This window comes from Sturnira hondurensis, unplaced genomic scaffold (genome assembly GCF_014824575.4).
Source record: "Sturnira hondurensis isolate 20B ecotype Veracruz unplaced genomic scaffold, ASM1482457v3 Scaffold0008723, whole genome shotgun sequence".
Lineage (NCBI taxonomy): Eukaryota > Metazoa > Chordata > Mammalia > Chiroptera > Phyllostomidae > Sturnira > Sturnira hondurensis.
This window is the reverse complement of record NW_028081354.1, coordinates 5,625,357-5,652,162: the sequence shown is the minus strand read 5'-3', so window position 1 is coordinate 5,652,162 and position 26,806 is coordinate 5,625,357. Positions and strand designations below refer to the sequence as shown.

General features: G+C 41.1%; 1 protein-coding gene across 2 annotated transcripts in view; it reads left to right on the top strand.

The window, feature by feature from the left end:
- The first annotated feature begins 3,208 nt into the window (after positions 1-3,208).
- NEK4 (NIMA related kinase 4) overlaps positions 3,209-26,806 on the top strand; it is a 41,562-nt gene continuing 17,964 nt past the window's right edge. Inside the window, exons 1-12 of one of the 2 annotated variants that reach the window (XM_037055775.1) lie at positions 3,209-3,453; positions 5,178-5,444; positions 7,566-7,763; positions 7,954-8,061; positions 13,688-13,842; positions 15,501-15,642; positions 17,650-18,042; positions 22,929-23,078; positions 23,643-23,792; positions 24,276-24,342; positions 25,119-25,228; positions 26,331-26,419. In XM_037055775.1, the coding sequence (XP_036911670.1) occupies positions 3,424-3,453; positions 5,178-5,444; positions 7,566-7,763; positions 7,954-8,061; positions 13,688-13,842; positions 15,501-15,642; positions 17,650-18,042; positions 22,929-23,078; positions 23,643-23,792; positions 24,276-24,342; positions 25,119-25,228; positions 26,331-26,419 (1,859 nt within the window). In that variant the 5' untranslated portion in view covers positions 3,209-3,423. Of the gene's footprint in view, positions 3,517-5,177; positions 5,445-7,565; positions 7,764-7,953; positions 8,062-13,687; positions 13,843-15,500; positions 15,643-17,649; positions 18,043-22,928; positions 23,079-23,642; positions 23,793-24,275; positions 24,343-25,118; positions 25,229-26,330; positions 26,420-26,806 lie in introns of both variants that reach the window. The other variant, XM_037055774.1, reaches the window with a different exon arrangement.

Here is a 26,806-nt window from a genome sequence, read left to right as displayed (position 1 = left end):
CAAACGCAGCAGCACCCGCATCCCCATGGCGCCATCCATGGTCTCAAGGTTCCTGCTGACTTGTCACTTCACTCCAACCGCCAATCAATAAAGTGCTGGACAAACATGGATTAAACATTAGACAAGATGAGGGCAAACATTACAATTTGGGGGATCTGGAACTGACAGTGGGGGATTCCCAGCTGAGCAATGCTTCAGGACCCTCTCAGGTAGCTGTGCGCTGGTGCAACAGGACAGCACCCAGGACCAGACCCGCTCTCGGCTCCGCCCACGTGGCCAACTGCCTGCCTGATTTTCACAGAGCCCCTCAATCTGATGTGTCCAAACTGAAATCATGACCTTTCTCTCTCTTTCCTGCACTCCCACCACCAAGCCTGGCCTTGCCACTCTTGTTGTCCGCCCCAATGAAGGCCACCACCATCTTTGCAGGTATCCAAGTCAGAAAGCTTGGTGTAATCCTGATGCCGCCCTCCCCTAGACACCCTACCCCAACCCTCCAAATATCTTTCTAGTCCACTTACTTCTCTCCAAATCTCCAGTTACCACTGAGTCTAAGCCACCTTTGTCTATCACTTAGAGATCTGTCCCTCCTGCTTCCATTCTGCTCCCATAGACTATTCTATAGCAGCGATCGGAGTCATCATTTCAAAAGCCAAACTGCTCTAGGCCTTTCCCTATCTAACACACTCCCAGGTCCTGAGTAGTCTGGCCCTGCTGACCCCTCCATGTCAACCCAGCCATTGCCCCTCTAGGTCTCTCAGCTTCAACCATAGAAACTTTTTCCTGATTCATGTAGGCAGGTGCTTTTCCACTCATTCATTTATCAACCCTCAGTTTATCCCCTCATATCGGCTAGGTGCCAACTCCTGGATTTGGGGCGCTGAAGCAGGTAGGCTGACTCATTGTTCAGAGAGTTCACACTGAGGTGTGGAGGTGGAAGCACAAAAGAAGTCCATTGAGCCTTAGCACAAGGTGCTCACTCTGACTGAAAAAGTTTTCCTTCAGACTTATGCCCAAGCAATGCTTGTCTGGGGCAACCTCCTCCGGATGCCTAGGCTGGGCCCAGTGACCTTTCTGCACAGCACTGACCTCACTTAGCAAGAATAACTTGTTAGCATGCCTCATTGGTTAATGGCCATCTCCCTCTTTGACTGTACCCCCCACAGGGGCAGGACTTTATGTTTTTCACTTTGTGCTTTCAGGGCAGGGCGCCAGCCTTGAACTGTGTGGGTCCATACTAAATGTCTATAGAGTGAATGATAGGTTTTTTTAAAATATTTTTTTTATTTTTAGAGAGAGGGGAAGGGAAGGAGAAAGAGAGAGAGAAACATCAATGTGTGCTTGCCTCCCGCGTGCCCCCTACTGGGGACCTGGCTGGCAATCCAGGCATGTGCCCTGACTGGGACTCAGACCTGCAACCCTTTGATTTGCAGGCCTGCACTCTATCCACTGAGCCACACCAACCAGGTGAGTAATAGACTTGATGAAGAGCAAGTTGGAGGAGGTAAAAGGCAGAGGGCAGAGCACAGATCTTGAGAAACTTCAAAACCTGAGGCCAGCATGAGAAGTCAAAAGAGAATAGAAGAGGACCTGACTGGTGTGGCTCTGTGGGTTGAGTGCCAAACTGAGAACCGAAAGGTCACCTGTTTGATTCCCAGTCAAGAGCACATGCTTGGGTTGGAGTTGCAGGTCAGCCCCACTTGGGGGCGTGTGAGAAGCAGCTGATAGATGTTTCTCTCCCTCTTCTTCCCTCCCTTCCCCTGTCTCTAAAAATATATATAAATAAAATTTAACCAGAGAGAAAGAGAGAGAGAGAGAAGAAGAAGTATATAAAGGGAGCAGGAGAGAGAGAGAGAGAGAAGAAGAAGAAGAAGCAGAAGAAGGAGAAGAATAGTAGTATAAAGGGAGCGGGAGAGCCAGGAAAATTCTAGAAACCAAGGAACAAGAGGATTCCCCAGAGGGGCAACGACTGCTAAGGGGAAGAGGATTGGATAAGGACTAAAATAAACATCTAGGCAATCTGAGTCATTTTCCGGAAGCTTTCTTGGGGGCAGATGAGGCCAAGTGACTATGAGGGCTGGGGGACTTAGGAGCAAGCAAGCCCTAAAGCTTCTAAAATATTGTTTTGAGCTTAACTTCCCAGGGACTTGTTTTCTTTAACTGTAAAGTGAGGATGATAAGAGCAACAGCCACACAGGGTTGATGTAAGCATTCAATGAACTAATGTACTTGACTCCAGGAGGAGGCTGAGGATTAACTGGGACAGAGCATGAATTAACTTTCCTGGGTAATAGTATGCTCTATATTATATATTTTCAACAGGGTGATATTGCCCCCAACTGGAAAAAAATTGGTTGTCAAATGTAGGCAGAAGAAATCTTATCTTTCAAAGAGATGAAGTCAGGCCCTTGAGAAATACACTCCTGGATCGTACAACATAATATATCCATTCTGTCAAAAGGACACAGGAAGCTTTACAATTCCATGATTTTGGGGGGTGGGGGGGTGGGGGATAAATGCTTCGAAAGGACACGTTGGCTGGAGCAAACAGTAAGTTCTTGTGGCAGCTTTGAGCTTTCATGGGCAGGCCTTTAAGGGAGGGCCAGGGTCCTCCCAGGGACACTGCCTTAGGCTGTTAGAAGCCATGCCAGAATTTGGTCAGGTCACTTAGTGCAGGGGGAATAGAGGAGTCATTACGTAGTTCTTCACATTTTTCAATGCAAAAACTGAAGTGCACAGTGAATTGGATACATCCAATTTACTTCGAAATGAGTGAAAAATAAGATGGGTTGCTGGATGCAGATAGACGTGTGACAAAGGGGTAAACAAACCAAATGGTACTTGTAAGAGTCTAGAATCTGTCCCTACCTCCCACCCTCACTAGAATGTGAGCTCCAGGAGAGCAATGAGTTTCTCAGCCTGGCACATGGTAGGCAGCCAATAAATATTTGTAAAGCGAATGGCGAATACTCGTAAAGCGTTTAGAACAAGTACTCAATAAGCGGAAGCCTCCGTGCCTTTATTTATTTTGCCTGGAACCCGGAGGTTCGCGGAGGTGGAGCTGAGCCTGAGAGTGTGCGCAGGGGCAAGTGGAGCCGCTCTGGCCGCCAGGCGCCTCTCTCATTCTTGTATGTGCCCGGAGGCTGGGACAACCATAGAGAGGCAGGTCCTCCGGAGGCTGCCGAACCACCCGGTGGAGCCTCCGGGACCGCCAGAGCATGCGCTGAGCTGCGCCGGCTGGGATCGCTATGGCAGCGGCGCCGCATCGGGCTGAGTGTTCGGGCTCCAGCGCGGGCCTGGCCGTCTTTGCAGCCCGGGACACGGCCGCATATCGGGCATGAACTGGGCCTCCCTCTGTGGCCTGCTGCCTTGCCTTCTGCCACCTTCGTTGCCATACCCCTGTTGTTGCCCCGCGCCGGGAACATGCCCCTGGACGCCTACAGCTACCTGCAGGTCGTGGGCAGGGGCAGTTACGGGGAGGTGACGCTCGTGAGGCACCGGCGGGACGGCAGGCAGGTCGGCTGAGTTTAGGGGTCCATCTGGGGGCGTGGGGCACCTAGGGGGTTCGCCGAGGGCGCCATCCAAATGTTAGGCCCTGTGGTGGATGAAGTGGACTCACCTCGTATGACATTTCCTTTGGGCCAATGTCCCACACCACCAAGACCAGGCCCTACCTCCCTGTAGTATGCACCCTGGATGAACACCCTGTAGTTTTTCTTTGCAGTTTTAATTGCTGTGCTTGATCTACACTTTCTCCCTCACTCATCGATCTCATGAGATCATGCATTCCCAGGACCTAACACAGCACCTGGCAAATAACTACTCCTTTAGCAAAAAGGCCCCTCACTTATGGCCTCAAGGCTATGGACTCACTTAAAACTCAACTCCTCACCTTCCCGCCAAACCACTCATGATCCTTATTTCAGGTAGTAGCACCAGTAACCAGTTGCCCATGCTGGGCACCTGGGGGTCATTCTTGACTCTCCTCTTGCCCCCACTCCCATTCACCTGTCTACCCCGCCAGCAGGCTCTTCTCCCCCTCCATTGGTACTACCCCAAACCAGGACAACATTATCTCTAGAGAAACTATTGTCAAGGCTTCCCATTGGTCCTCCCTGCCACTAGACTCCCTCTTCTCCAATCCACCCCTTTCAGTGCAGTCTTAGTGATTGTTCTAAAACTTTATTTAATGTCACTCCTTTGCTTAAAGCACTTTATCCCAACCTCAGGATAATGAGCTAGTTCTTTAATGTGGTTTATAAATAGGGTGACTAATGTACTGTACAAACTGGGGTAAGTTTGAAACTAAAAGGACGTGCCATTAATAATCACACCAGCAGTGGGTCTGCTGCAGACAAGCTTAGAGATATCTCCTTAAGTATAAGGCTTTCTCACCTATTCTGCCTTATTTCCTGTGCTGGTCACTCAGGTGGGGGAGGTCATTGGTTTTTTAGAGTTGAGTATGGGATTCTAGCTGTAACAGTAGCCCCTCACATTTGAGCAGTAGTTTACATTTTACAATGCATGTTTATATGTGTGTTTGTTAAGTAATGAGTTGTATGGTCTTTTGATTGGTTGAGGGCATTGTATTAGGTATGAGAGGATATTGATTTTTTTAAAGATTTTAAAGATTTTATTTATTTATTTTTAGAGGGGAAAGGAAGGAGAGAGGGAGAGAAACATCAATGTGTGGTTGCCTCTTGTGTGTGCCTGGCTGGGAACTGGTCTGCAACCCAGGCATGTGCCCTGACTGGGAATCAAACCGCGATCCTCTGGTTTGCAGGCCTGTGCTCAATCCACTGAGCTACACCAGCCAGGGCTTGATTTTTTTTAAAGTAGGAATAATTTTGTATGTTGAGGATCAGTGCGTTTTAACCTTATTGGGCTATGGATCCCTTTGAGTACTTAATGCAACTCATGGATCTATTCTGTCTGCAGAAAATTTTGGTGTCAGCTCCCCGCACCCCTCGCTCTAAGTCTAACCAGTAAAAAGCACTGTTAGTGATAACAAATGATTTTTTCACAATTTTGTGCTTTGTGAATAACAAAATGACTAGGTTATCAGACAGGTTCCAGAAGATTAGTTTTCAGGACATTCAGGAGAACCCTAAATACTTCCGAACCTATAGAACTGTATGTTTATTTGTGCATTGTAAAATTATGTGTTTTCTTTGTAGTATGTCATCAAAAAACTGAACCTCCGAAATGCCTCCAGCCGAGAGCGGCGAGCTGCCGAACAGGAAGCCCAGCTCTTGTCTCAGCTGAAACACCCCAATATTGTCACCTACAAGGAGTCATGGGAGGGAGGGGACGGTCTGCTGTACATTGTCATGGGCTTCTGCGAAGGAGGTGACCTGTACCGAAAGCTCAAGGAGCAGAAAGGGCAGCTTCTGCCTGAAAGTCAGGTGGTGGAGTGGTTCGTTCAGATTGCCATGGCTCTGCAGGTACTGTCCCGACTCTTAGCATCCTCCTTGTTCCAAGGGGACGGGGGATGGCAGGTGGGTTTTATGGAAATTCTGCCCCAAATGTGTACATGAAAAAAATGTGGCGTTTTTTTGAAAATTCATTTATGAAGTGGACCCAGTCACCCATGTTGCACCATTGGAATGTTTCTGAATAAGGGATACGAAGTAGACATGGATTTCATGTCTAATTAGAGGGAAAGCCGGTTCTCTATTCTTTGGTTTTTGGGGGGCTTTTTGTTTGATTTTTAGATTTCATTTATTTATTTTTTAGACAGAACAGAAGAGAGGGAGAAAGAGAGGGAAATATCAATGTGTGGTTGTCTCTTGTGTGCCCCCTATGGGGACCTGGCCCAAAACCTGGGCGTGGGCCCTGACTGGGAATCAAACTGATGACCCTTTGGTTCACAGGCTGGCACTCAATCCATTGGGCCACACCAGCCAGGGCTGTATTTTTAGTATTTATACCAAAGTACATTTTAAGGGCCCTGAGTCTACAGAGAGCAAAGAATGACCAGTCACTCAGCCAGTCAGCTGTTTCATACGGAAAGGTGGTTGGGCTAATTAGTGTGCCTAAACTGCAGGGGTTTGGGCTTTAAACCTGTGGCATAGTGCGTGGAAATGCAAAACATGTTTGGGGTTAAATATACAGGTATTCAAGAGTGAGACTGTTTACGAAATACTCTGGAACTGGGCAGATTCATCCAGAATTAATTGACCTTGTAGTTTAAATTCTAGGATTCTCTCTCTAAATAAAGGTGAACTTGATATACTTGAAAATATTAATAAGCTGAAGATTTTATGAATCTGAAAGGAATGTGCACCTGACCTTGTATAAGTTTTTTTTCCTACCTTCAGGGGGAGTTTGTATGCATGTTTATAAACTGGATCCATGTAACAGTAAGTGGTATAATGGTCAGTGAACAATTTTGAAGGAAGCTGGGCAAATTAGTGCATGGAACTTAATTTTTTTAACCTTTTTTAAAAGCACTGTCCACCTTTAATACCTGCTGTAGTCACAGTGTTTGTTGGGGAGCTGCTGAACACTTGGGGAACCCCAGGTGCTTAGGGTCTGTCAGTGCTTAGTATTCTGTGGAATTCTGTCATGGGCCTATTAGTGAGCTTTAGAGGGCTCAGGGGTGGCAGGGGGGCTGGTGGGGTTTAGGGTCAGGTGCGCCCAGTCAGGCCACAGGGCCGTGTGTGACTTTCTCTGGGTTTTCAGACAAGGCAGTTCTCTTAGTGGACATTGTGGTGATTTCCCTCAGGACTTGCAGGTGGGAGCATGGGTTACTGAGTGCAGGTACGGCAGTGTCTGGGGAATGGGCGCCTGCCCCGGGCCCAGTGGGGTGGACTTCCGCATCTTGGACTTGAACAGTGTGCTCACCATTGTGGACTTGCCCAGCCCACTCTGCCCAGCACTGCCTGCTCCTACTGCCATCACTGCCATCACTGCCATCATGGTTGCCATTGCTGCCATTTGCTTGTATTTTTTTAATGTTTGAAATTTTTAAATTTACTGATTGATTTTAGAGAGAGAAGCAGGGATGGAGAGAGAGAGAGAAACATTGATTTGTGTTCCATGTATTTATGCATTCATTGGTTCATTCTTGTATGTGCCCAGACCAGGAATTGAACCTGCAACCTTGACATACCTGGTAAGATGCTCTAACCAACTGAGCTACCCAGCCAGGGCAAATTTTTTTAAAAAGTTATTTATTTGAGAGAGAGGAAGGTAGGGAGAAAGAGAGGGAGAGAAACATCAATGTGAGAAATAGCAGTCAGTTGCCTCTTGTATGTGTCCCAGCTGGAGGGACTGAACCCACGTACTAGACATGTGCACTGGCTGGAAATCCAACCAGCAGCCTTTCACTTTGCAGAATGATGCCCAAGCACCTGAGCCACATTGGTCAGGGAGGGGCAATTTTTTTACTTTGGAAAGTTGTAAATTAGACTTTTTATTTAGAGACTATAAAACTATAGTGTTTGATAGGTAGGTAACTGAGACTCTTTAACTCATGCAATTATTGATTGTATATAGGAAGTCAGGAATAAATGAGCAAGCAAGCATATTTATACTTAATGAAATTTTCTTTCTTTTTTCAGTATTTACATGAAAAACACATCCTTCACCGAGATCTGAAAACTCAAAACGTCTTCCTAACAAGAACAAACATCATCAAAGTGGGTGACCTGGGAATTGCCCGAGTGTTAGAGAACCATTGTGACATGGCCAGCACCCTCATCGGCACACCCTACTATATGAGCCCTGAGCTGTTCTCAAATAAACCCTACAACTATAAGGTAGGGTTGGGCTGTGTGCCCAGCTCACCTTCTCTTGACAGCAGTATTCGTAATTTCAAAGCTCCTCAGAGTAGTTATGTCAAAGAATTCTCTGTGAATTGGTTTAACAAAAATGTCTTTTCTTTTTTAAGAGGAAAAAATGTAAATAAGGTGTTCTGATATATAACCATTTGCTATTTTTCTTTTCTAGTCTGATGTCTGGGCTCTGGGATGCTGTGTTTATGAAATGGCCACCCTGAAGCACGCTTTCAATGCAAAAGACATGAATTCTCTAGTTTATCGGATTATTGAAGGAAAGGTAAAGAATATTCTGAAACTAATTGTTTTTAATATTTGGACCAAGTTAATTCAGTGCAGCTTTGTAAGTAGCTGCTGGTAAAAGAGTAATTGTTAATGTGGGGTGGACAGTTAAAAATGCTGGGTCTATAAGGAGAAACACACCAAGGCATATCATAATTAATTAGCCAAGATTAAAATGAAGGAGAGAATTCTAGAAGCAGCAAGAGATGAGGGGACAGTCACCTACAAAGGAGTTCCCATCAGACTGTCAGCTGATTTCTCAAAAGAGACCTTACAGGCAAGAAGGGGCTGCAAAGAAGTGTTTTAAGTCATGAAATGTAAGGACCCACATCCAAGATTGCTCTATCCAGCAAAGCTTTCATTTAGAATGGAAGGGCAGATAAAGTGCTTCTCAGATAAAGTCAAGTTAAAGGAGTTCATCATCACCAAGCCCTTATTTGAAATGTTAAAGGGACTTTTCTAAGATGAAGAAGATAAAAAACATGTATAGTAAAATGACAGCAAACTCACAATTATTAACAACCACACCTAAAACAAAAACAAAAACAAACTAAGCAAACAACTAGAACAGGAACAGAACCACGGAAATAGACAACACCTGGAGGCTTATCAACAGGGGAGTGGGAGGAGGAGTGAGGGGGAAAAGGTACAGAGAATAAGTATCAAAGATGGTAGGTAGGAAATAAGGGGAGGGCAATAATAGTATGGGAAATGTAGAAGCTAAAGAACTTATGACACATGGACATGAACTAAAGTGGAGGAATGTGGGTGGGAGAGGGTGTGCAGGGTGGACAGGAATAAAGGGGGGGAATGGGGTAACTGTAATAGCGTAATCAATAAAATATTTTTTAAAAAGACCAAAAAAATGCTGGGTCCCTTCTGTGGGTAAGGTTGAACTAGAGGAGAAAGAATCAATCATTTCTTAATGTTAATTTGTAAAAGTGGCTTGAAGGCTCCAAGAGACTGGCTTTTTGAAAACCACTACCTGTAGCCACAGGACTTGCAGGTGCCCGAGAGATTATTGGTAGCTTTTTCTAAGCAGCTATGCTTCAATGAGCCCCATTTAAAATGTGTTCACTCTGGCCCTGTCTGGTGTGGCCCAGTTGATTGGGCATTGCTTGGGAAAGCGAAAGGTCACTGGTTTGATTCCTGGTCAGGACACATGGCTTAGATTGTCTGTTCGGTCCCTGGTCAGGGCAAGGGGCAACCGATCGATGTTTCTCTCTCACATTGATGTGTCTCTCCCTGTCTTTCTCCCTCCCCCTCTCTCTAAAAATAAATAAATAAAAGTCTTTAAAAAGATGAGTTCACTCTGTCGGAACTTGTTCCTTTAATAATCATCACAATCACTAGTAACCAGTTAAGAACCGCAAAAAGCACTGTGTATGATACAGATGCCAGCATGACTGAGTTTTTGCATTAGTTCCGTGAGGTTAGTTGCCTTCTGCAGTGTAAGGCACCACAGACCAAGTCGGAGGCTGTGAATCACCTACAGATTCTATTATTACACCAAGACTCGTTGAGAAATATTGAAAAATACAAAAAGTAAAATTTGCCCATGATTCTATTTAAAGAATCAAACAAGAAATGAGTGAAATTCCCCTCTCCTATCCATTTTAATCCCCTGGAGATAACCATTGCTAACAAATTGGGGCATGGCATTCCGGCTCTTTCTTGTCTTATGCAGGTATAACTCTAGGTGTATATGTACACATATACACAAAGATACTTTAAAAAAGTAACTGAAATGGAATCAGATTGTACCCGTTGTTAGACAATTCACTTTTTTGACTTAATGTGTGAGGGACATCTTTCCAGGTTGGCACAGCTTTTATTGTTTGAAAAGGCTGCCTCGTGTTTTATTAGGAGGCCATACCACAGTTTCCTACAAGTCCCCTATGGGTGGACATTTAAGTTGTTTCTAGTGTTTCACTACTGCAAGAACAATAGTGCAATGAATATACTGTTACATAACTCTTTAGGAACTTATGCCCTTATTTTCTTTTAAAAAATCATTTAAAAATTTGTTTTCAGCTTCAGTTGACATACATTATATATTAGTTTCAGGTGTACACTCTGTGATCAGACATTATATAACTTACTAAGTGATCATCCCAATAAATCTCATACCCATCTGACATTGTACATAGTTATCAGAATAGTATTGACTATATTCCCTGTGCTGTACTTCACATCCCCATGACTATTCTGTAACTACCAATTTGTACTTCTTAAATCCCTTCACCTTTTCACCCATCCTGCCAATCCCCCTCCCATCTGGCAACTGTCAAAATATTCTCTGTGTGTATGAGTCTGTTTCTGTTCTGCTTGTTGTTTTACTTTGTTTTTTAGATTCAACTGTTGATATGTATTTATTACCATTTTATTGTTCACATTTTTTATATTTTTTCTTCTTAAAGAGACCCTTTAACATTTCATGTAATACTAGTTTGCTGGTGATGAACTCTTATTATCTGGGAAGTTCTTTTTAGGTCCTATTTTTTTATTTTCAATTTTTTAAAGATTTTATTTATTTTTAGAGAGAGGAAAAGGGAGAGAGAACAAGAGGGAGGGAAACATCGAGGTGCAAGAGATACATCCATCAGTTGCCTCTTGCATGCCCCCAATCTGGGACCTGGGCCACATCCCAGGCATTTGCCCTCACTGGAAATTGAACTGGTGACCCTTTGGTCCGCAGGCACTCAGTCCACTGAGCCACACCAGCCAGGGCTGTCCTTCTATAGTAAATGATGGCTTTGCAGGTTAGAGTAATCTTGGTTGTAGGGTCCTTGCTTTTCATCACTTGGAATATTTCTTGTCAGTCCCTTCTGGCCTGCAAAGTGTCTGTTGAGAGATCAGCTCAACAGACACTTCAAACTGATGTGTCTAATGGGAGCTCCCTGCTGGATAACCAACTGCTTTTCTCTTGCTGCTTTTAAGATTCTCGCTTTGTCTTTACCCTTTGGCATTTTAATTATGATGTGTCTTGGTGTGGGCCTCTTTGAGTTCATCTTGTTTGGGACTCTCTGTGCTTCTTGGATTTGTATGATTATTTCCTTTGCCAGGTTAGGGAAGTTTTCTGTCATTTTTTCAAATAGGTTTTAAATTTCTCTATCTCTCTTCTCCTTCCAGCACCTTGTGATGGGAATGTTGGTATGCTTGAAGTTGTCCCAGATGCTCCTTATACTGTCCTCATTTAAAAAATTTTTTTTCTTTTTGCTGTTCTGATTGAGTACTTTTTGTTTCCTTCGATTCCAAATTGCTGATTTGATTCTCAGCTTCACTTACATTACTGTTGATTCCCTATAAATTAGTCTTTATTTCAGTTAGTGTATCCTTTTCTGACTGGTCCTCTTTATGTTGTTGAAGTTCTCACTAAGTTCATTGAGCATCGTTACAACCAGTGTTTTGAATTCTGCTTCTAGGAGATTGCTTATCTCCATTTTGTTTAGTTCCATTTCTGGCGATTTGTTCTGTTCTTCCATTTGGGACCTGTTTCTTTGTCTCTGCATTTCGGCAGCCTCCCTGTGTTTCTTTCTATGTATTGGGTGGAGCTGCTGTGTCTCCCAGGCTTGATAGATTGGCCCAATGTATTGGGCTGGCCAAAAGGTTCCTTTAGTTTTTAGTTTTTTCCCTAAAATAAAAGACATGTTTTTTTTTTTCATTTTCACCAATAACTTTATTGATTTGGATGTTTTGAGTATGTTGGTTATCTCCTGCATGGTATAACGTTGATTGTTCTCAATTAATGGTTCAATTTGATTGCTATCAATTTCTGCTAGTCTGCCCAATCCTGGAACGTCATCCAGAGAGAAATCTCTAGCATGAAACTTCACAAACCACTTTTGACATGTTCAGTCAGTCACAGCACCTTCTCCATACACCGTACAAATCCTTTTTAATGTTTCAGTTATGCTTTTACTTTTTTGAAATAATAAAGCATAATATGCTGAAATTTTAGCCTGTTTTTTCATCTTCAGTATTAAAATGACTACACAAAAATCCATCAATTTTGATTTAAATGCATGCTGATATGACAGCTATCACAATACAATCTAATAAAATTGTTTTAAATGCAGTTAAAGGCAACTAAGTGCTACTGGAGCCACCTTACAGAAAAAAATAAATGGATTTTTGGCCAGCCCAATAGTAGGTGTTCTGTAGGGTCCAGTGGCGTAGTCTCCTCGACCACCTAAGACAGGCACTTGAAGTGCACTCCCATGTAGGCTGTGTACACCCTTCTGTTGTAGTCGAGCATTGATTGCTGTTGGCAGGTCAGTGGGAGAGATTTACGCCCAGGATGATCAGCTGCAGGGGCTGCCTATGACTGAGGACCTCTGACCACAGTGGAGAGTCAGCTGTGCAGGGGCCCACTCTACATAGCAGGACTTACCTCAGCAGGGCTCTGGTATCCCCTGAGTCTACCCTTGAGTGTGTCACTTGTGGAGGTGGTTGGGTGGTGTGCTTCAACTTGGTCTGAAGCTGTCCACTTGGTGCACTGGGTCTGGGGCCTCCTTGGGAGGTTCAGGCCAAGGTCAACTGCCACCTCAGTTCCGCCCCAGTCCATGTGGCATGAGCTACAAAATGATGTTCAGATGACTGCTACTTGTTCTGGTCCTGGAGGTACCTAGGTGAGGTCAAGCTGTGAACCAAGGTTGGCTGTTACTAGTGCCAGGCCTGGGGTCACTTATTGAGAGGTACAAGGCTTGCTGAGACCAGTTGCTGCTTTTAAGAGATTTTAGGAAAATCTGAAGCATGAGGCAAGACAAGCAATTGATATGGAAAAGTCACCAGAAACAACTTGGGTGGGCCCAAATATTGGGTGGGTGGGGCCTCAGGGAATCACCAGGGTGGGAAAAACAATGTGATACAGGTTGATGGAGTCTAATGTGGGCTGCCTCCCTGGAGTGAGGGCTCAGAAAATGGCCTCAGGCAGCACTTCTGTCTGGGGGAAAGTTGCACCCGTAGCTCTTGCCCTGATGCCAGACAATTCAGTTCCTCCTTGTTTGTCCCTGGTGCCTTTCATTCTGCTGCCCGAGTGCTGGAGCTCAGAGAGAACTGCTTGGGACTCTATTTCCCTCAGCCTCGATCCCCTCTTATTGTTATAGCCAGAAGTTACCGGGACTTCTCTTCCTTGTACTGGGATCCTGGGCCTGGGAGCCTGGTGTAGGGCTGGGACCCCTTGCTCCTTGGGTGGGCCCTGTGCAGCTGAGACATCCCTCCTAATTTTAAACTGCCACACGTGGGTGTGGGACCAGGCTGTTCTGCATCTTTGCCCCTCCCACCAGTCTTGATGTGGCTTCTTTAATTCTCTAGTCCTGGGACTTCCATTCAGCCAGATTTGTGGGAGGAGGTGAGTATTGCCTTTATCATCTTGACCAGAACTCTCATGCCCTTACTTCTGAAGGAGGGAGTCCTCAAATTGGGACTGCTGGCTTGAAGGATATACTTTCACAGTCTTACAACTTGCTGTTATAATCAGACATCAGTATGCTTCCTGTAGACTAATAGACTGGTTATTTTATGCTCCTGTGGATAAAGACTAAATACTAGAAAACTCTACCTTCATTTATTTTGCTTCACAAGACCACTAGTCTTAGTTGCGGTGTTATTTCTCTTTGCAGCTGCCACCAATGCCAAAGGATTATAGCCCAGAGCTGGCAGAACTAATAAGAACGATGCTGAGCAAAAGGCCTGAGGAAAGACCCTCTGTGAGGAGCATCCTGAGGCAGCCTTACATCAAGCGCCAGATCTCCTTATTTTTGGAGGCCACAAAGGCGTAAGATACTTCCCTTGCAAATAACTGGGCTATGTAGATGGAATAAAAGAGGGCGGCTTTTGTAATTTTAATGTGCAAAATTTGTGGCGAGTTTCTTTTAAACATAAAGTGAAATTGCGTGATTAGAACATAGATTGGGATTTGTTTAATTGCTAAAATCAGAAACTGAGAGAACCATTTAGAAAATCGGAGTTTTTTTCAGTTTCAAGGTATATCGAGATGATTCATTCAAAAAGATATGTATTTTAGAAACTATATTAAAATGAGGGATTATCTAAGAAACCTATTACATTATTTACTATGTAAGGTAATAGTCACATCTAAAATATAGTGCTCAGATTTCTGAGACCCTCATAAGCTTCTCTCTTCACTTAACAACTTCTCAAGAGAAAAAGAATTCCTTTCTTTGACTTGCAGGTCTTACCTTCACTAAACGGCTTCCAGAATCTAAGACTTAAGGCTAGACGAGGCCTTCATGCTCTCTGCCTTGTGACAGGAAGAAGTTGGGAGGCTGTGCTAACAAGGCCCCAGGGGATAGAGGACCATCTTTTTGTTTACATTGTCTCTAATTTTCCACCAAACAGAACTTGGGCCTTTCATCCACAGTGCTGGTCTTCATGCTTCCCTTGAATTTCCCCGAGGTTTAGCCCAGTTGTAGAAACATCGTACCAAAACAGCTGGGGATATTATTTCTGTATACATTTGTTCTGCAAGTCAAAACTGAACATACCAATCATTTTTACTCTCAGACTGGGCAAAGCAGTTGTGGTAATATTACAAACATGTGAAATTTGAAGAAAAAATTATCCTGGGCCCTGGCTGATAGGGCTCAGTTGGTTTACAGCATCGTCCCATATGCCAAAAGCTTGGGGGTTCAGTTCCCAGTCAGGGCACACCTAGGTTGTGGGTTCAGTCCATGTTCAGGGTGCATATGGGAGGCAACCAATCAGTGTTTCTCACATCGATGCTTCTGTCTGTCTGTCTTTCCTTTCCTCTCTAAAATCAGTAAACATACTTGGAAAAAATTATACTTTCAAAATTATAGCCTTAAAAGAAAAATTATTTCTTTTATCTTTAAAAGGAAAAGAAAATTGTTACTTATGTATGTAGGGCAATTTCTCACAGGATCGTATTTTGGGATAATTTTGTATTTATAGCAAAGTTGCAGCAATAGCGCAGCAACTTTATGTGTACCTGCCACCCAGTTTCTCCTACCACTACCGTGGTACGTGTGTTGGTACTAAGAACCCCACCCACATTGTCAGTACCTTACTGTTGACTAAACTCCACCCTTACTCAGCTTTCCCTAGTTTTTCCACTAATGTCCTTTTTCTGTCCCAGGATTCAATCCAGGCTATCATATTACATTCAGTCCGCATGTCTCCTTACTCAGGTTGGGTCTGAGACAACTTTAACATTCTTTGTTTCTCATGACCTTGATTGTTTTTGAAGAATACTGGTCAAGTGCTTTGCAGAGTGCCCCCTGGTTTTTAGAAGACTGTGCTCTTTGAATGAAGCAGTTCTGAGAGGGAGTGTTGTGCATACGTGCATTTCCTCGTATACCTTTCATCTTCAGTATATTGGTAATATAAAGATAAAAAGTTTCACTGTGTTCTTCATTATGTTGATAACATGTTTGTCTTTTCTTCCTCATAAAGAAAAACCTCCAAAAATAATATTAAAAATGGTGACTCTAAATCCAGGCCTTTTTCTTCAGTGGTTTCTGGAAAGGCTGAAACAAACCATGGAGTAGTTGCCCACCAACCACAGTCTTCTGAAGGCTCCAAGACATATGTAATGGTATGTTCCTTTTTAAAGGGTGTGTGTTTTAGAAACTGCGTTAAAATGACAAGTTATTTAAACAGGTTATTTTCTGTGAAATGATTAGGCTTTACTGGAGATTCTGTTGTGTAATTAACTGTGTATTGTAGTGGGTGAGGGTGATTTCATTTATCCTACTTTATCCAAAGTGGGCTGTCAAACTGTTCATGAAGTCAACACTGTAATAACTATTGTAAGAATTTCTTTTTATTGAGGTGAAATTTATGTAACAAAGTTAAGCATTTTAAAGTGAACAGTCAGTTGCATTCAGTACATTCACAGTGTTGTGCAGCCATCACCTCTACCTAGTTCCAAAACATTTTCACATCACCCCACAGGAAACCCCATACCCATTAAGGAGTCATCCTCATTCCCATCCAGCCCCTGAAAACCAGTGCCATTGGGTTTACTGTCTCTTATGGATTGGCCTATTTTAGATATTTCATATAAATGGAATCATACAATGTGCGACATTTTGTGTCTTGGCTTTTTTCACTTAGCATAATGGTTTTGAGGTGCATCCACATAACATGTAGCAATACTTGATTTATTTTATGAAGCATTGTGAATAATATATCGTTGTATGTGTATAACAGTTTGCTTATCCATTCATTCATTGGTGTATTTTGGGTGGTTTTTACTTTTTGGCTATTGCTATGAATATTTATAATTAATTTGTTTAAGCACTTGTTTCAATTCTTTTGGGTATATAGCTAGAACTGGAAATGCTGGTCATACAGTAATTCTATCTTTAACTTCTTAAGGAACCACCACACTTTTGCATCTCAGTTTCTTTATTTTACATTCCTACTAGCAATCCACTAGAGTTACATTTCCTCCACGACCTTGCCAACTCCTGTTACTCTTGTTTTTTGATTTAGCTCTCCTAGTGGATGTGAAGTGGTATCTCATTGTAGTTTTGATTTCCAGTTTCCTGATGACTGATGGCATAGAGCGTCTTTTTGCAAGCTTGTTGGCCTTTGTATGCTGTCTCTAGGAAATGTCTGCTCAGTCCTTTGTCCATTTTTAATTGAGTTTTTTGGTTTTTTGTCATTAAGTTCTTAGAGTTCTTTCTCTATTCTGGATACTAGGCCCTTATGATTTACAAACATTAACTCCCATTCCACAGGTTATCTTTTCATTTTCTCGGTGATGTCCTTTTATGCACAGAAGTGGTTTTTTTTAAAATTTTTATGAAGCCCAGTTTGTCTCTTTTTTTCTTTTGTTGCACGAGCTTTTGGTGTCATCTCTGAGTTATTGCCAAATCCAAAGTCATGAACATGTATGGCTGCGTTTCCTTTTAGGAGTTTTAATTTGGCTCTTATGTTTAGGTTATTGGTCTATTGTTAATTTTTTATTGTGTTAGAATATATATAACATAAAATTTGCCATTTTGGATCATTTTAAGTGTACAATTTAGTAGCTTTAGTTATATTCCCAGTGTTGTGCAACCCATCATCACTGTCTTCCAAAAACCCTTTTATCACTGCAAAACTCTGTGCCCATTAAGCAGTAACTCTCCATTTTCCTACTCTCAGGACTCATTAACCTCTATGAATTTGCCTGTTCTGGTATCTTATATAAGTAGAACTGTACAATATTTATTCTTTTGTGTCTGGCTCATTTCACTTAGTATGTTTTCAAGATCTATACATGTTGTAGCATGTATCAGAATCATTCCTTTCTATGGCCTTACAGTGTCCCACTGTATGTATACCACATTTTGTTTATCCATTCATCTGCTAACAGACATTTGGGTCCTTTCTTCCTTTTGGTCATTGCAAATAATGCTGCTGTAAACATTGGTGCACAAATACCTGTTTGAGTCCCTATTTTCAGTTCTTTGGGATATATACCTAGGATTGGGATTGCTGAGTCATATGGTAATTTTATGTTTAACTTTGTGAGGAACTTTTTGTTCCATTTTGAGTTAATTCTTTTTATGGTGTGAGGAGTGCTGTAATAACTTGGAAACATTTCACTCAGGGTGAAGACAAAGGCGTTTCCCAGGAGAGACACATAGTCATTGGCCCCTTGAAGACACCTGCAAATCCGAAAGGCCACACCTGCAAACCAGACATGAGCAGTACCACAGAATCACTAGCTACAATCAGCAGAGTGAACATTGACATCTTACCTGCAGAAAGGGACTTGAGTGACGGGTTAGTTCAAGAGAATCAGCTAAGACCCTTAGATGCCTCTAATGAGCTAGAAGGTAAATGCAGTATTTCTCAAGTGAAGGATAGGCTGCAAGATAACACTAAGTCCAGCACTCAGCCTATAAACCTAATTCCTACATGCTCCTCTGATGATGTCACTGGGGAGAGAAAAGGAAATCCTCTGCAGCCCCTAAACAAAGACCAAAAGCCAAAGGACCAGGTGAGTGGCATGCACGAGGTGTTGGTTTCAGAGAGAAGACTGGAAAGTGCATTTATGAAGGTGTGGGTTGTGTTGTTTAGCTTTATTCTAGTTGTTGTTTTAGGAAAATTAGCTATTTAGTGTACCAGTTTGTTTATGTATGTATGTATTTAAAATATTTACTTAGTTTTAGAGCGAGGGGAAGGGAAGGAGAAAGAGAGAGGAAAATTACTGATTTGTGGTTGCCTCTCACACACCCCCAGCTGGGGACCTGGCCTGCAACCCAGGCATGTGTTCTGCCTGGGAATCGAACCAGCAACTTTTCAGTTCACAGGCTGGCACTCAATCCATTGAGCCATACCAGGCAGGGCAAGTGTACCAGTTTAAATATACCAGAAACCAAAGGATAAGACCCGAGGTACTTGGTGGAAGCATGCTATTTGCATGTTTTTTTCTAATTTCAGTATTGCTCTTCTTTAGTCCTCCTAGTGGAGGGGTAGTTCCAACAATTAGATAGTATCTTCAGTATTATTATTGTTATTATATATATTGTGATTTTATATATTGTTATCTAACAATTAGATAGATAACATTCCTTCTTTCTTTTGAAAAGTTGGATTGTTCTAATTTCTTAAGGAATTTTAAAAAATATTTTATGTTTTGGAACCAAAGGGGAGGAAGAAGGAAAAAGGAAAAAAGGCTTCTGATATTGACACTATTCTGAGTAAATTTAATGGTTATCTTCTAATTGAATTTGGAAAAAACCTAAATCAGTTGAAGCATGGTAATAGCTGAGGATTAAAAAGAAAAACAGAACATTTGATTAACTTTACTTTTTTATGTGTAAAATATTTTTAAAATAGATTTAATGATTTAATAGGTATATTGACTATATTTTATGATCTATGCTATATATATATTTGAATTTGATATTGATACATATATTTAATGTAACATCATTTATATAAACATTAAAACTTTTATTCATGTGTATTCAATTTTTCAAATCCTCAGTTATTTATTTATTTATTTATATCCTGAGGATATATTTATTGATTTTTTTTTTTTTTAGAGAGAGAGGAAGAGAGTGAGAGAGAGGAAGAGAGTGAAAGAGAAGGAAACATCGATGTGAAAGAGTAACATCGATTGGCTGTCTTCTGCATGTGCCCCAAATGGGTATGTGCCCTGACCAGGAATCGAACTGGTGACCTTTTGGTTTGCAGGATGATACCCAGCCACCTGAGCCACACTGGTTGGGGCTAGTGTATCTCTTTATTGTTCAAGTTATAAGAGTTCTTCATTCTAGATATCAGCCCCTTTTAAGATAAAAGATTTGAAAATATTCTGCCCTGGCTGGTGTAGCTCAGTGGATTGACCATGGGCCTACAAACCAAAGGATCATGGTTTAATTCCCAGTCAGGGCACATGCCTGGGTTGCAGGCCAGTTCCCAGCAGGGGACCCACAAGAGGCAACCATACATTGATATTTCTCTCTCTCTTTCCCTTCCCTCTAAAGATAGATAAATAAAATCTTTAAAAAAAGAAAAAAATATTCTTTTCACTTTCTTGATAGTGTTCTTTGAAGCACAAAAGTTTTTAATTTTTTTTACAATTGATTGAAGATCCATGAGGTTGAAATTTGGGGGAAGGAGAAATTTGTCTAGAAAATCCATGCTTGTTTTAATAGCCATGTAATAAGAATCTATGTAGAAGACATTTTCTGAAATAGTCTAATACAATCTGTATTTCATTATATGGTAGTGTCCTTAGGACAAAGTCTTGCCACAGAATGTTCTCTGCATATGCAATTAAGCAAAGAGACAAATTGTATTTAAAGATCTGAAGGATATCAACACCATTATTTTTCTAACACAAAATGTTTTTCCCATAATGCCTGTGACCATTCTTTTTTCCCTCAGTAGTACTTGAATTGCAAATAAAAGAGGGAGAGTCCTTACCACAGAGTTTTAGTTATATCTCTGGAATGTGTCTCAGATCCCTAAATACCATCTTCCTTCACTAACTGTTCTGAGATTTTTACCGTGTGTTTTATTCTTTCTACCTAAGGCTTTGCTGTAAATGAAACAGAAATTCCTGGATAGTTGTAACTCACATCTTTCTTTCTTCCTCCTTCTCTTATTTCCCTTCTATCCCTTTGTACCTCTGTTCCTATCTCCTTCCCACCCAAAATATCAAAAAGCTTCAACATTTCTGGTTGAAGTGGGGATAGGGAACTTGAGGCACCTTTGGCATCCTTGCTCATCCCTTGCCTACTCAAAGCCAGCAAAGCACCTATAAACTCAGGACAGCTCTGGGGCTCCCACTTGCCTACACAGAGATGGCGGGCAGGAGTCTTCCTCAGCTCTGCACAGTGTATGGAACACTGCCTGCTGCCCTCAAATTGCTCTCACAGAGTTAAATTTAGACCTGCTGCCTGAGAGTTACGGAATTTGAATCTCCTTCAAATGTGTTGAGCTGGCTAATGAGGAAGTAGTAATTCGAGTGGAAATAAAGTTTTACTTTTAATGGTATGATGAAAAGTGCTGGACAGACATGGGTTCAGTTCCTGACTTTGATTTCAGAGCTGTGGTGGGACTTTGGTCAAATCATCTGTCATAGCCTTAGTGACTTTATCTTAAAATAGGGATAATATTTCATTGGATTGCTGGGAGGAAAACATTTTTTAATTGTGATGAAATCCAATTTTGCCCATTTTGTTGTTGTTTCTTGTGCTTTTGATATCATGAATATTTACCCCTATGTTGTCTTCTGTGAGTTTATAGTCTTAGTTCTGAGATTAGGTCTGTGATTAATTTGAGTTAATTTTTGTGTATGGGGTGAGGAAGGGATCCAACTGTATTCTTTTGAATGCAAATATCCGAGTATCCTAGCACCATTTGTTCAAAGGTTATTCTTTCCCTATTGAATTATCTTGCACTTGGTGAAAAGCAGTAGACCATAAATGTAATGGTTTGTTTCTAGACTGTCAATTGTTTTTCACTGATTTGTATGTCTCTCCTTAGGTCAGTGTGTAGCTTTGTAGAAAGTTTTGGAATTGAGAAGTTTGAGTCTTCCAATCTTATTCATATTTTTTAGTATTGTTTTGGTTTTTTGGGGATCCTTTGCATTTCTATATAAATTTTAAGATTAATTTGTCAATTTAAAAAAAAGGCTGGGATTTGATTGAATCTGAGCTTCTTTTGCAGAATATTGCTATCTTAATATACAGGGTAGGGCAAAAATAGTTTTACAGTTGTGAATTGGGAAACACAGTTTATTCTTATTAGTATTATGATTAGTATTTATTATCGTATTATTTTTCACATTGTACAAACAACTGTAAAACTACTTTTGCCCCACCCTGTATGTCTTCGAACACTTTGGACATGGGATATCTTTGAATTAATTGATTTATTTCTGTGTATTCTATTCCATTTGATAGTCTTATAAATGGAATTGTTTTCTTAATTTCATTTTCATAGTGTTCATTGCATATGTATAGAAACACACTCAATTTTTGGATATTAACCTTATGTCATACTGTCTTACTGAACCCATTTATTGATTCTAATAATTTTTTATAATGGACTCCTTAGGATTTTCTCAATATAAGATCATATCATCTGTGAATAGAGATAGTTTTACTTTTTCCTTTCTAATCTGGATTGCTTTTATTTCTTTTTCTTGCCTAATTGCTCTAGCTAGCACCTCTAGTACAGTGTTGAATAGGTGAGAGTGACATCCTTCTTTTGTTCCTGATCAAGTTCATGTCATACATTAAACTTTTAGAGCAGATTTTTTTGTTTGATGGAATTCTATGTCCAGCATTTCCTCTTTTGGTGTTACTGTTTTTAACAGTAGAGGAACTTTTTTTCAGGATGAGTTGGATTTCATGGAGAAATTCTCTAAATCATTTGTTCTGTCACTCTTGTATTGCACTTGTATAAGCTTTATTTTGAACAGTCTGTGCTTACTCAGCAGAGAAACATTTACTTCACTCTTCAGAATTATGTCATTCATTGTATTATCTTGGTACCCTTGTTCAGCTTGTTCATTATGCAACAGTATTGTAAAATGTAATCCTTTACTATATGTTCTATATGACATTAGGTATACTCTTAGAAGAATAAATTTAACAATTTTTTTTTTTACCTATAGAAGCCAGAAGATTTGGATGACAGATGACGTATTTTTTTTTACATTTTTAAAGTTTTTTAATTTAATGATATGTATTAGACCAAGCATACCTGGCTGCTACAGGAGTGTAGTAAACAGGTATATTTAAGGAGCAATTTTATTTTGAGCAGGGGCAGATCACATCTTAATGATAATGACAGTGACTCTTAGAAGCAATTTCACCCATATTAAAACCACATTGTTTGTTTTTCTTTCTAAAATGTACCACATAGGCCCTGGCTGGTGTAGCTCAGTGGATTAAGCACAGGCCTGCAAACCAAAGGGTCACCAGTTCAATTCTCAGTCAGGGCACATGACTGGGTTGTGGGCCAGGCTCCCAGTAGGGAGTGTGTGAGAGGCAACCACACATTTATGTTTCTCTCCCTCTATTTCTCCTTTCCCTCCCCTCTCTCTAAAAATAAAATAAATAAATGAATAAAAATTTAAAAAGTAATTCGGACACCAGTAGTTTCAGGTTAATAAATAACTGAGTAATTTAATTAAAATAATTATATTTTTAATTTGGGAAAAGGAAAAAAGCCAGAAAATATGAATAATTAACTGATATTAAATTAACATTTGTCTGTCAACACTGCAAATAAGCATTTATTTTGAGAATGGCAACTCTTTTTTATTTTCATTTATAGTTTTAATAGTAGGTATGAAGGGTTTGGCTGTTTGGAAATTCAAAAGACTATTTTATTACTTTGCATTATTGTATTTTTTTAAAGGATCAAGTTGCTGGTGAATGTATTACTGAAAAAGAGGACAGAACCCACCCAGGTTTCCCCGCACACAGCTCTGGGTCTGAAACTTCCCTGTCTCGACAGCGACGGCAGAAGAAGAGAGAACAGACCGAGCACAGTGGGGAAAAGAGACAGGTTGGATGAGATCTCTTTGGAATAAGTCATTGTGCTGCTATTTGGGAAGTATACTTTAAGACACTTAATTCTGCTTAGAATGATTAACAGTTGCCATAGAGGCAAACAAGAAATGCAGGAAACATTTAGAGAAGGATAGTAATGGCAAGATAACTAGTTTTCATATGTCCGTAAGTTGGAAGCAGAGTAAGGATTTTGTCTCCCCCTGTGAAGATGGGCAGATCATCGTGAGTTAGAGGAACCAGAGTAATGAGTAAATATCTGATCCTCCCTCTTGTATTGACGAACAGTTTCTCCTTTATCATCTGCATAAAATCATGTTGACACTTCATTTCTTTTTTTCCTTAAATGGAATATTACACTATTTCTTGAAGTAACTTTCATAGGCACCCCGTCATGTGCTTCACTTTTAGCAGTTTCTTTCCCCCCAAGTGCAGTGTTTTGAAGTTTCTGAGAGCAAATCACTATCAAATATATAGGAAACATATTGACGGGGGAACTTTGCAGGTGGGTTATCATTATCATGTGGAATTGATAATTTCCCCTTTTTAAAATTCATTTAAGTTCCAGGAGACTCCACATCCACTTTTGCCTTCTCTTCCCACTGTTGGAAAAGTGCATGTCACATCACCCGAAAAAGAGGCTGAAAACCAAAGTAGGGTGGCCCCTGAGTCTGTGAGCAGTTCCAGAAGCAGTGAGATGTCATCATCAAAGGTTTGTGGGGGATACACATTGGCATTTTAAAAATCTTATAAAGCTTGTTTATAATCTTATAAATCTTATAAATCCTGCATATATTGTGAAGTTTGATATTAAAGCATCTTTGCCCTGCTTTTTGCCAAACACTGGAAGGGATAGATTTGCGAATCTTAGCAGAAGTGCTGATTGAAATGGACAGATTCTGAAGTTCCAGAAATGGTCACGTGGTTAACCATGGAGAACAAGTAGATTCTAAATGGAGGAAATGCAGAATTCTCCAACTGCCCTTCCAAAAATGAATGTAGTACTTCCCAGAAATGGGGCTGCTGTGATTGGCCCTAGCTAGAAGCTGTAACCCTGATGCAGACTGGTTTCAAATGGACACCCCTTGGAGACCTGGACAAGGCCTTTCCTATAGTGCTGGATGACACGTCCCACATTGTAGGTGTTGTAAGCATAGTGAGTAGAAATGGAAATAACTCTGACTTTCTTTAAAAGGATCGACCATTATCAGCGAGAGAAAGGAGGCGACTAAAGCAGTCACAGGAAGCGGTGTTCCCCTCAGGTAAAGTTGTTCTCTTTTCTTCACCTGCTGGAGGTTTTACTCATGGACATAAGCATTGGTTCTGATTGTGAGGTGTTAAGAATTTTCAAGCAACAGTAATACATTTGGGAAACCGATTTGGAAGAAATTTTGAAATTTCTTAGTCAAGACTTTAAAAACCAATCAGCATAGACTCTTGGATCTGGAACTTGTATTATCAGTGGAAGAGGATTTTAATAAGTGAGCAAGAGGACTTTAAGTGACAGTAACTCCTGGGAGGTTTCAGACAGGAAGTCAAGTGTTTAATTTGTTTCCATTTCAGAGTCTGCTGGTAAAAGAAGCAGTTTCTCAGGAACAGGGAGGGGAAGCTGGGAGAATGGTGGTACCCAGGGCTGAGTGCTATCTATGATCATTCCTGTTACTGTTATCTAAAGACAGTACTAGCAGTTTCCATTAATTGAAGCTATCTATGTCTCAGGCACTGTGGTAAGCATTTCAAGGACATTATCTGATTTTATATTTACAGTAACAGAAACAGGCAGCATTATCCCCATTTTGCAGCTGAGGGAACTGAAGCTCAGAGTAGTTAAGTATCTTATCTTGCTCAAGCTCACAGAGCTGGTAGCCCTAGAGCCCAGGTTTGACGTGAAGTGTCGGGGTGCCAGAGTGATGATGATGTGCTCTCTGAGTTACTGCTAGGCTGGCCCTTGCTGGTGTGTCTTCCATACCTGGTACAAAGCCCTCTCCTGTTGAGGCCAGCCCACTGCAAACGACGACTGGCCTGGTCACTCTTTCAGCCCCTTCAGTGAGGAGCGCTTCTCCTAGTGCAGCGGGGCCAGGAAAGCCACAAGAAGAAAGCCAGCCCGCTTCTGCTGTATGGTTGTCTTCTGACCGAAGCTTTGCTCAGGTACATCACTTAGTTCTGAGGGAAAAGGCGGACATGTCTACATCTGGCAAGGCCAATACAGTAAACCTTATCAATGCCAGCTCCAGTTATTTCCGGGATGATGCTGGCATAAGTTACCCTTTTTCACTCTTGGTAAGGGAAAGAACTGGTCAGTAATTTTAAAAGATTATGTTTGCTTCGTTAAGGGAATGAATTTTTCGGGCACTTTTGTAAACAATTGGGTAGCCTAGTTAAATATCTTTTTTAGGTAGTCTTTAAAACAAGACTTCCAAAGGGCTTCCACTAGGCAACACAGTGCTGATTCTGCTGTTGCTAATTTACCCACCTACCAGGCCAAATCTTACTCTCACTTGGTTGTGTCCTGTTTGTCACAAAGATCTTACCTTCTCACCTAGGGATGATATGGGGGGGTGTGGTGGCTCAATGGGTAACTGCACGGTGTCCAGCCATGCTCACTTTTCTATGTGATAATATCCTGGAGATAATTATCCATCTCTGTGTATTCTAGTTTCTGACATTATTTCTAGGAGCATATTGTTATTTTTTAAAAATAGAAATTTCCTGTCCTTGAAAGGAATGAAGATTTGTTTCTTTAACAACATTCTATGATTTAGTTGTTGCATTAATTGAAACAGTCCTCTTCATTTTCCAAAGTTGTAAGGTTTTCGTATAATTATACCAAGTAATCCTTTAAAGTAGTTTAACAAAGGGTCTCACATATCAACAAATTGAGGTTGCTTTTATTTAGGTGGCATTCTATTTAGTTTAAAATGCCAATATTCCTTATGATACCAGCCGTCTGCGTAGGCATTGGAACACCAGAATTGTTTGTTCACTCTTCTGTGGAAAGAAAATTTCTTAATAGTTGAGACTTTCCGGGGCCCTTGTAAAACTTCACCTTGATGTTCCTCAGGCTTGTGAACTTGATGGGTGAACTGGGATATCATTTGGGTAAAGTAACTTCAATTTGTATATCCATTGGCTTCTCCTGTTAAATTGTTAAGTACGCATTGTAGCTGGACATGGCATCTAATAACTTTTTCATGCATTGCATTCTGGTTGTGTGGTCATGTGGGATTTTTGTTTTTCCAAATATTACTAGAAAAGAAAACTCACCCGGTGTTTCTCTGAGGAGGAGTTAAGTTCCTCTACAAGTTCAACTGATAAATCAGATGGGGATTCCAGGGAAGGGTAAGTCCTGTTTTTCTGTTTCCCTTCCTAAACTGTTTCTGTTTGAACTAATCATGAATGTATGTTTATAGTAGTATTCGGACCTGCAGTATTGCCATCAATAACATTATAAAAGTCTTTGATATATGCTAGCGCTAAAAATATCTCTTCTAATGAACACATCTGATTTTCATTTAGAATTTTTATGAATGTCTTCCTTAGAGTTTTGGGTTTATAGTTTTCCTCAGAATTGGAAGGGTTTTTGACCATTAGTTCTTCAGATATTTTTGGGATCCCCCACCCCACTTTCTTGAGGATTCAAGTGACCTGTTTATTAGTTACTTAAAGTGGTCCCACAGCTCAGCAGTAATATTATGTTTCTTACACTTTGTTTCGTTTTTTTCCCCA